The 11,031-nt window shown below is 40.3% G+C and overlaps 1 protein-coding gene across 1 annotated transcript in view; it reads left to right on the top strand.

The window, feature by feature from the left end:
• Positions 1-6,509: 6,509 nt before the first annotated feature.
• Positions 6,510-11,031, top strand: part of LOC101657229 (stromelysin-2) — a 12,655-nt gene continuing 8,133 nt past the window's right edge. Inside the window, exons 1-6 of the mRNA XM_004709006.1 lie at positions 6,510-6,611; positions 7,331-7,575; positions 7,670-7,818; positions 7,979-8,104; positions 10,418-10,582; positions 10,805-10,949. Coding sequence (XP_004709063.1) covers positions 6,510-6,611; positions 7,331-7,575; positions 7,670-7,818; positions 7,979-8,104; positions 10,418-10,582; positions 10,805-10,949 — 932 coding nt within the window. The remainder of the gene's footprint in view (positions 6,612-7,330; positions 7,576-7,669; positions 7,819-7,978; positions 8,105-10,417; positions 10,583-10,804; positions 10,950-11,031) is intronic.

The raw sequence follows: 11,031 nt of genomic DNA, 5'->3' as shown, positions 1-11,031 counted from the left end.
ACTAGGTAACATGAGGTATACAGAACGTGCACCTTTTAACCAAAGAAGATTTGGGGAGCAAGCAAAGGGGAGCTCCAGCAAAAGGAATGTCCAGGTACTGGAGCTGTGGTTGTTGGGTGACATCCAGCCAATGCTAACTCACAGTGACCTCTATGTGCAGCAGAATGAAACACCGCCCAGTCCTGCCTCATTCTCACAACTGTGAGGTTACCACCACTGTGTCAACACTTCTTGTCGTGACTCATCCTCTTTTTAATGCCCCTCTGCTTCACCACTCATGACGGCCTTTTCCAGGCGCGGGTCTCTCTTGATAACGTGAAGTATGTGAAATGAAGCCTCTCCATCTTTGATGCTTCTAAGGAGCATTCTAAGGAGTATTCATTTACTCATAGTAGATAGGCACATAAGACAAGTGTTGATGTATAAATGACACTTTTCTATAGGCAAGTATATGATGTGTCAGCCAAGCAGGCCAAGATTGGGACACGTCTTCAGACTGCTAGTTGTTTAATTACTCCTTTATATATACCACGCGCATGTGGTGTGTGTGTGTGTGTGTGTGTGTGTGTGTGTGTGTGTGTAGAGCCCTGGTGATGAGCAGTTTGAAACTAGCAGCTGTTCCTCTGGAGAAGACTAGGCTTTTGACCTCCGTAAAGAAAGAAAGTCTCAGAAATCCGCAGGGGCAATTCTACTCTGTCCTGTAAGGTTGTCAAGAACCTGAATTGACTTGATGGCAGTGATTTACATACCAATTGGGCATCCTTGGGTAGTGCAAAAGGTTAGCACCCTTAGGGGAAAGTTACTAGGAGAAAGGTTAAAGGTCTGAGATCACCCTGAGACACCTGGAAGAAAAGTTCAAATATCTACAGTTTGAATCCATAAACCAGGTTAGAGACAAGCCAAACACATTAGCTTTGACAAGAGGCTTAGTCCTATATCCCTAAAGTGTGACTTTTTCAGTTCTTTTTATTATTATTATTAGTCATTTTATTGGGGGGGCCTCTTGCAAATCTTATAACAATCCATCATTCAATTGTATTAAGCACACTTGTACATATGTTGCCATCAACATTTCCAAAACATTTTCTTTCTACTTGAGCCCTTGGTACCAGCTCCTATTTTCCCACCTCCCTCTCCCACCATCCCATCCTTGTGAATCCTTGATCAATTATATATCAGAAAAGGGGGTGATGGGAGACATTGGTTAGTGTCAGACATGAAAAAATAATAATTTATAAATTATCAAGGGTTCAGGAGGGAGAGAGGAGGGAGGGGAAAAAAATAAGAGCTGATACCAAGTAGAAAGAAAATGTTTTGGAAATGATGATGACAACAAATGTACAAATGTGTTTGACACAATGGATGTATGTATGTATTGTGATAAGAGCTATATAATCCCTCAATACAATGATTTTTTAAAATATTATATATTATTATTGTGTACTTCGTGTTTTCACTATCTGTTGTCTCCCTTCACCCACATTTTTGTTATCCGTCCCTCTTGGGGGTGGGGGATATATATCCAACCTTGTGATGGGCTCCCCCTATCTCCCCTCATTTTTCCTTTTGCTGAACTTGTCTAAATATGAATCCCTTTTCAGTCTTGTCTTTCTATAATCACTGCCCTCCTTCAAACTCCCATGACATCATCTTCAATAATTATGAAATTTCCCCAACTCTACATTTCCCCATTTCAACCCATCTTTTAAACTGCTTTCACATAAATCTGCCAGCTCTGAGTGTTGTTGTAATTAACTGTGCTTAAGGGGAGGATTCCGCAGGGAAGAGGACACAAAGTTTCAGTCTTGCCAATAAATATTTAAAATGGTTTGAAGAAAAATAGATACAATCACAACAGATGTAATCATTATTGAAAACCAAGACCAGTGGTCAGGTGACTGATGTATTAAAAGAAATGTCCACCTGTTGTAAGTGAAAGGTAGCTAAATTTAGGGACAAAGGGGCTGTCTCCCCAGTGCCTGCAAAGGCCCCAGAGAGGGATTGGAAAGAAATCAGGCACTAAATGGACACCTATGGAAAACCCAAACTGAACATGCAAAGACCCCTAGCACAGGTGAAACCTAAAACGGAGCCTCCACCTAGGACCAAGGCATCAAACAGACGGGCCTAACTCAGCCAATGGGGTCAAACAAGAGCTGCAACCACGCCTACCCAGCCAGAGGTGTTAAATACTCCAGTTGTGGGAAGGCCAGATATCTTTTTACTCCAACCCTGTTCAGCGACAGGTGGAGGGAGGGGGGTCTCTCCCCTTGCAGACACACGTGCCCGCTCGGGGCCTACTTGGGGCCCACATGCTCTTGTTCTCTTGACCCCTTTGTTCCCAGGGATCCCCCAAATTCACATGTGTGGGCGTTCTTTTCCACGTGGTTTTTCATGCCCAGTTGTGAACCCCAGCGCGGCTTCCACACAGCTTGGCACGCTGTCCAGAAATAGCGTGAACCCCTTTGAGACTGAAACCGGCAACTTTTCTTTTCCTTCATAAAACTCACTTGGATTACCAACGTGTTTCTGTGACGTGAATTCTTTCAGCGCCGTGTAGCCAGAACCGAGGTTTACCCCAGTCCAGAAACCTAACATTGAAAATGCAGCTAACGATTCGGTGCCCAATGCGAGTGTCCCTCTTAGAAATGCGGCAGCAAAACTCCAGCCAGTGGGGAAAAAAGTAGTGAGCGAGTCCCTCACTCTCTGCCTGCTCGGGGATTTGGGTGAGCATTTAGATCTCTACTAGGCTGCCCCGCCACTTGTCTGTTAATTTGTCATATTGTGATGACTTCTGTGTTGTGGTGATGCTGGAAACGATGTCAATGGTATTTCAAATGCTAATAAGATCACCCAAAGTGACCAGGTTTCTGCGGAGCTTCCAGACTAAGGACAGACGATGAAGAAGGAATAGGCTGTCCACTTCTGAGGAATTAGCCACCGAGACCTTATGGACAGCGTTGAAACATTGTCAGTACTGCAAACCCCATGAAAAGAAGTAGAATATTGTCAGAGGTAGTGCCAGCAGATGAGGCCCTCGGGCTTGGAAGGCACTCAAAATAGGACCAAGGAAGTGCTGCCTTCTCAAAGTAGAGTCCGTCCTAACAACACGAACGGACTAAAAGGCTGTGGAACACAGACTTCGGGCCCTTCATTTGGTGATGGCACATGATTTGAAATGAGAAGAAACAGTTGCGAGCATGAATTAATCACAGAGATTTGGAATGCATCAAGAATGAATATAGGAAAATTGGATATCCTCAAAAATGAAATGGAAGCCATAACAATCAGTATTTGGGGCCTGAGTGAGCTGAAACCGACTGGTATTGGGCAATTTGAATCAGAAAATCATGTGGTTTACTATGCTGGAAATGAAACCATCAAGAGGAATGGCATTGTAGTCATCATCAAAAAGGACTTTCAAGATTTATCTTGATGACACTCGAATGACTAATAAATACACGAGGAAATGCTTTCATTCACTAGCCATCAGGGAAATACAAGTCAAAACAGTCATGAGATACCATCTAACACCCATCACCATAGACCAATTCAAATAAAACTGAGAACAGCAAATGCTGGAGCGGGTGTGGAGAGATTGGAACTCTCAGTCACTGCTGATGGGCTTGTAAATACGTACAGCCACTGTGGAAGGCGATATGGTGAGTCCTAAAGCAGATGGCAGTTGAAATCCCACATGACCCAGCAATACCATTACTGCAGCACATGCCCCAAAGAAATAAGAAGCAGATCACATGTGCTCCCCTATGTTCATTACAGCACAGTTCACAATAGCAAGAAGTTGGAAACAGCCTAAATTCCCATCAGTAGAAGAACAGATAAGAGACTCTGGTATATGCACACAAAGGAATACTACTTATTCCTTAAAACAGCAATGAAACCTTGAAACACCTCGTGACATGGAAGGATCTGGAAGATGTAATGCTGAGTGAAGCTAGTCAACCACAAAAGGGTAAGTACCGGATGAGCCCATTGCTGTAGGAACAGGCAACAGGACTGGCACAAGGTCAGGCTTGCAGGGCATCCAGTCTGCTGGTACGGTGGTCAGACAGCTTGGTAGAGAGCCTGACTGGTGTCAATGAACCAGATACCATCCTTTCTAGGTGTGTGTCTTGTATGACAACCCAATGTAAAGAAAACCAAAATCCTCACAACTGGACCATTAGAAACATCATGATTAATGGAGAAAACATTGACGTTGCCAAGGATTTAATCTTATGTGGATCCAATAAATGCTCATGCAAGCAGCAGTCAAGAGATCAAATGACACATTGTGTTGGGTAAATCTGCTGCAACAAGACCTCTAAAGTGTGCCTGATGCCAATGCTTGGTATTTTCAGTAATCTCATTTGTGTATGAAAGTTGACCATGGAATAAGGAAGACTGAAGAAGAATCAAAGCATTTGAGTTATGGTGCTGGTGATGAATATTGAAAATATCATGAACTGCCAGAAGAACAGACAAATCGGTCTTGGAAGAAGTACAGCCAGCATGCTCCCCACCGGCAAGAATGGCAAAATTTTGTCTCCCGTATCAGAAGAGACCAGGGGAATCGATGCAGATTAGCTGCTATCAATGGGCTCAGACATAAGAACAATGTTCAGGCTGGAACAGGACCACGCGGTGTTTCGATCGTTTGTACAAAGGACCAATCCGAGTCACAACGGACTCGATGACACCGAAGCACAACAGCTGGGCTGTCAGAAACTCAAGTTACAGACCAGGTTCTTCATGACCCTACACGCAAAATTGTGCAATAGGACACCGTTATGGTGAAAGAACAATGAACGTAGAAAAGGAGTTGTGTGCTGGATGGATATAAATTGGATGTACAAAACTCAAATGTACTACCTCAAAATTTGCATTCTTTAACAAGGGAGCATTTTAAGGGTCAAGCCCCCTTTACATTCAAATTTCATTTAGTACTTCATATTGCCATAATTGGCCTTTCAGTTCATTCCAATTTATGGCAATCCTGTTTATGCATAATATAATTACTTGATAGAGTTTTCAAGGCCTTCTGGAAGCAGATGGCAAGGATTGTGCTTTAAGGCTTCTCTGGGTGGCTTTAAATTATATATATATATATATTTGGCTAGTAGTTAACTGCTTAATCATTTGCATTGCACTTTCTCCACTAGATTGTTAGTTTCTTTACTGTAAAACCATCTCCATAGCACCTATAATAATACCTCAGCATTTAAAAAAGCTTTGATAAAGGAATGGTTGCATTCTCCATGAATATAAAGTCAGACCTGAGTTCTAATGTATTTTAGCATTGAGATTTCCAGCATATTTGCAACTGTGTTGCAAGGTCTGGGTATGCATCTTGCTGCTCCCTGCCATCCGTGTCTATCCCATAAGTGTTGGAGCTGCAGCAAATATAGCAAGACATACAGTAATTCCACCATTTTGCATGTGCAATTCAGTGACCCTGTTTGTATTGAATCGTACAACCATTCTCACCTTCCTTTATTGACTTGTCCCTCCCTCATTAACATCTACTCACTACTCCATATCTTTTGAGTTGCTGTTACCAATTTGATCCCCAAACAAAAAATCATTGCTATTGAGTTGATGCTGAATCATAGTGACCCTATAGGACAGGGTTAAAGTGCCCAAGACTAACTCTTTGTGGGAGTGGAAAGCCCCATTTTTCTCCTGATGATCAAGAAACTGCTGGTGGTTGCTGATACTGACCTTGTACTTAGCAGCCCGATGTGTATCCACTACATCCTTTGCTCTTAAATGGGTGGCTTTTTAAAGTTTACTTGTTATGCTAAATCATGGCATGATTGGATTTTAAGAAGACTTCAGGAAATATTTTTGGTTTAAAGTTTAAAGATTATGTCAGGGCAATAGTTTCAGGGATTCGTTCACCTCCCATGGATCCAGAAAGTCTAGAGTCATGAGAATTTAAAAGTCTGCTCTACATTTTCTTCCTTTTCTTCAGCATTCTTCTGTGGAATCTCTAATCAAACACTTCAGTAGGAGTAGCCTAGCGCCATATAATTCTTCTGGTCTCATGGCAAAAGAAGCCGTTGTTCATGAAGGCAATAATCCATACCTATCCTATTGTCTTCCTATCCTGACTCTCTTTCTCCCCCATTGTCCCAGTGAAGATCTGTACTCATGATAGTTTACCAGGCTGGTCAACTTCCCCTCCATAAACACACAAACATGAATGATCTAGTTAATTCTTTCTCCTCTTTCTAAACTTGAAAGCCATTTCCTGGAGATTAATCATTCTCTTGTACAAATTTAGAAAGTCACGGGAAATTACCGATGAGGTCTGTATCATATTTATGATGAATTTTAGCAAACATTCCTAATGTCATTCTGATAAAAACAAAGTAATACACACACATGTGAGTCACCAAACACATGGTAAGGAGACTGTGGTAACCCTTTATAAGTCCAGATACTAGTGGTTGGTAGAGAAGTCAATAGACAGAGGAGGAGTGTTCCTTTGGTGAAGACAGTAAAAAATGAAGCATCTTGTCATTCGTTTGCTGTGCTGTCTGCCAGTTTGCTTGGCTTATCCACTGGATGGGACAGTGAAGGAGGACTCCAAGATGGATCTTGTCCAGGTAAATGAAGGTGGAGCCATGCAGCCCTGGCAAATAGAAGTGGGGGAAGCAATGGTGTCTCCTTGGTCTCTCCACAGGAAGCACAATTACTCGATCAGAACTTATTGTATTGAGATAACTTAGGATCAGAGAACATTAAAGTGTTACAAGTGGAAGGTTCCTTCATTTTAAGAGATTTTTTTTAAGCTTGGGGAAAAAAGATCACACTATAGAATAATAGAATATAGAATAATAGAGGCAGCATGTTGTCAAAAAACTTACAAAACTTCTCTGGCTCTAGAATTTCTTTAGTTAAAATAATTGCAAGGGGAAGGCAGCATGCTAATTTTGATCTTATGATAATATCAAGTAATAATGTTTTATTGTTGCTGGTCATGTTTGGACAAGTCTTTGTCCGATTTAGTTCCTACCCAATTTATATTAACCATATGAAGTCAAAAGGTTAGATAAATGCCCTCAAACTATTCACACAATTAGGTTTTACTTTAAAAAAAATACTGTATTGAAACTCTCAACTTCAAAGTCCATACTTGGCTAGCAAACTAAATTGTAATGCAATTTAAAAATTAGTACAAAGATAACATAATGAAATTGGGATTCATTATGAAAACTCAAATTACATGTACTATTTATTTGTTTCAATACACTAGACAACACAGAAGACAATGAAATCTAGGCAGCTATAAAAATTATCTAATCTGTGCCTATTAATTCATAAGCAATACCTAGAAAACTACTACAATCTAGAAAAAGATCTGAAGCAGTCTGTGAGAAGAAAGGACAGCAACCCTATTGTGAAAAAAATACAAGAGATGCAGAGGTTCCTGGGGCTGAAGGTGACTGGGAGGCTGGACGCCGACACCATGGAGGTGATTCACAAGCCCAGATGCGGAGTGCCTGATGTCGGGGACTTCTCTACCTTTCCTGGCTCGCCCAAGTGGAAGAAAACTCACCTTACTTACAGGTAATGGGTCCAAAGAGGTTGTTTACATAAGATGAAAACTTCATAAGTTACTGCTGCGAAAGGAAATGCTCTCTCCTCTGTTTGTCTTGTACAGGATTGTGGACTATACGCAGGATCTGTCAAGAGATGCCGTTGATGCCGCCATTGCGAAAGCCCTGAAAGTCTGGGAGGAAGCGTCTCCCCTGACCTTCTCCAGGGTGCATGCGGGAGAGGCTGACATCATGATCTCGTTTGCAGTTAGAGGTAAAAACAGCCAACCAATCGTGAACTGTATTCATCGATCTGGTGTGGTTTTATTGGAAAATGGCCAAAAATATCCTAATTACCTACCTATCTTTCCAGCTTGAAAATAGATAGATAGAGATAGATCGATAGATAAATAGTTAAATATTCTTCCTTTCAGAGCATGGGGATTTTATCCCTTTTGATGGACCTGGGAAAGTTCTGGCTCACGCCTACCCTCCTGGACAAGGGATTTACGGAGATGCTCATTTTGATGATGATGAACAGTGGACAGAGGACACATCAGGTCAGTCATAAATCCCTCAGGATGCTTTAAAAATAATGCCTTGTCAAGAATTTGATGTTCCTGAATGAACAATGAATAGAATTTTCTTTTTCTGGCTTTCAAACATTAAAGTATATTTCTCATTGATGCTGTATGTCCACTTTAGATCAGCTGGAGCTCTATTAGTTCATAGTAAGAGTTTTGTAAATATTATTATTTCCAGGAACTATGCTGTCTTTTTTATCTATTATCTCAAATCTATACTCACAGTGATCATGAGAGGTAGTTATGGTTATTACCTTCATGTTACAGATGAGGAAATTAAGGCTTAGAGAGGTTAAGAGAAATTCTGAATTTTCTCAGCAATTAAAATTTCTGATTACCCGAGTGGTAAACAGAAACACTCTTAGTTTCAATCCTTATTGAGCAATGGTACAAAATATCTGCATTTCTTTATCTGCCTCATCAAGTACATTTTAATAAACACTTCTGTTTTTCCATAACCAAAGTACTATCCATAGATTAGAAGTGTTTTTTTCTCCTCTAAGCTAATACTGAAGGACTATTGTCAACTATGTGTTATTACATATAGTATTTTTCAAATGGCTTTGGAAATTTGGCAACATTCTTTTGGATAAAATACTATTTTTGAGATTAGTTCTGGTATTTATTATCTTTATTACAAATACATATGTGATGTTTGTGTTGCTGAAATGGTATACTTTTATTTGAACCAATTTTGATTTTTACATAATTGCTTGGAGATTTGGTTAAATAGTTTCCAAAGCTTATTTCAATACAACTCTTTTTATATTATGAAGATAAGCTGAAGCCAGCGAAATTTATGCAACATAAAATCATTAGGGACATTTTTCTTTTTTTAAATGGAGGATGGTGCACATAAAGTTTCACCTACTACAGGGAAAATCAAATACATGAAATCACACAAATAAAATTTAATAATTATTTCATTATGAGGAAGAGGAAAAAGAGCAACTCAAGGTAAATCTCCATGGAAAGTAACAGAATTTTTGTAGCTCAAGGATTTGAAGGATCGTCCAGAGTCTTCAAAGCTTGAGAGTGACCAGCTAAGCCACAACTATTGGTCTCTACTCGCCTGGAGGAAAAGATAAGAAAGGAAATGAAAGAGCCAAAGAAGTTAGTCTACAACACAAATCATCTAGGCCAGGGGTCAGCAAACTGTGAATCGAGAGCCATATGCAGCTCTTTTGGTATGTACATGTGGTTCTGAAATAAATATGAAAGTAAAAGAATCATGGTTTCATTTATAAAATTTTAAAGGATATTATCCAGATAATGGTGATTTCCTTTGTTTGTAAAAACATACTTATGGCTCTTGAATAATTTTTGAATTGCGCTGAGGGACATGTTTGACTCTCTCATCCCAAAAGTTTGCCTACCCCCTGGGCTATACATAGCATGGTCTCACATATCCTGAGACCCCCAAATTAGATGATGTCCAGTTACCACTACTGACCACACTGATCAGGGCGACTGTGGAGGGACTCTCTGATAGAAAAGGATGCAAATATGGAACAGCATTTCAGATTCTAAAAACAAGTAAATAAGCAAGTAGGCTTATAGGACTGGTTGAGATTGGGACTGGAGGAGTCTCCGAACATATTGCTTTATGATATCCTTCAAACCTTGAACAGAAACTAACTCATATGGTTCTCTTACAGCTAACTAACAGATTGGCTCATAAAATAATGACTGTCACTCATAGCTACTACTCTGATCCTTTCTAAAAGCACTTGCACGAGACAAAGGCCTACAATCAATTAAACAACAATCAGATAATCAGATAAACAAAAACTAGATTCAAGGAATGGGGCAACCTTAATGGAAATAATGAGAATGTCCATGCACTGTAAAGAATGTAACCCGTGTTGTGAAGAATGTCAACAATTTGTGTAGCAATTATTGAATGGCCACTTAAACTGTTGTGTAAATCTTAACCAAAACCACAAAATATATTATTTTTTTTAACTTTGAGGGATAACATAATGCCATGTGAGTAATTTTGACTGTTTGTCATGAATACATGTTACTGAATTTGAAAATTGCCTGCCATTAATTTTAGATACAAGGGAGAGTTACCGTTGCTATGCCACCGGTGTTAGTCATGGGAGAGTGACCTGGTTTGAATGTATAGATATCAGTGAAGTCTGGAATATGTCAAATGTTGAACGAACCAAGAAACAAGGGAAAGAGCCTGTGTGATTCTTTCCAAGCCTGGCCTGCGTGTGTCCTGTAGGTGCAGTTATGGAATGAAAGCTGTCAGATTCTGAGCATTTATGATTTTTTAAACAGGGATCAATTTATTCCTTGTTGCTGCGCATGAACTCGGCCATTCCCTGGGCCTCTTCCATTCAGACAAGCCTGAAGCTTTGATGTACGCACTCTACAAGCCACCCACAGACATAGGGCGGTTCCGCCTTTCTCAAGATGATGTGAATGGCATTCAGTCCCTCTACGGTGAGCAACGCTGGGAAATCAGGTGGTGTAGCGCTTCAGGAAAGCTTGACAATATTGGCTTCAGGAAAGCTTGACAATACTGACTTTAACGCCACTTGAGATTTTTGAGATTGTTACGTAAGATTTCAACTTGAAGCACTTTGAGGATACTTGGAAAACATCATTATTGTTAGGGGTACCCCATTTCACCTATGTTTGCATCTTTGAATCTGCTCACTGTAGGACCTCCTCCTGCCTCCCCTAATGATTCTGTGATGCCTCAGGACTCCAATCCGACAGCACCCGAGTTCCCAGTCATGTGTGACCCCGACTTGTCCTTCGATGCAGTAAGCACTCTGAGGGGAGAAATCTTGTTCTTTAAAGACAGGTGAGATTGGAAAATTATTTTTTTCATCATTCTTTTGATAGACAAAATGTAAAAAAATCTTTACAGATATTTTAAATGAAAT

This window comes from Echinops telfairi, unplaced genomic scaffold (genome assembly GCF_000313985.2).
Source record: "Echinops telfairi isolate 266 unplaced genomic scaffold, ASM31398v2 ScPeMD7_7421;HRSCAF=8459, whole genome shotgun sequence".
In the NCBI taxonomy this organism is placed as follows: domain Eukaryota; kingdom Metazoa; phylum Chordata; class Mammalia; order Afrosoricida; family Tenrecidae; genus Echinops; species Echinops telfairi.
This window is presented reverse-complemented; position numbering and strand designations above follow the sequence as displayed.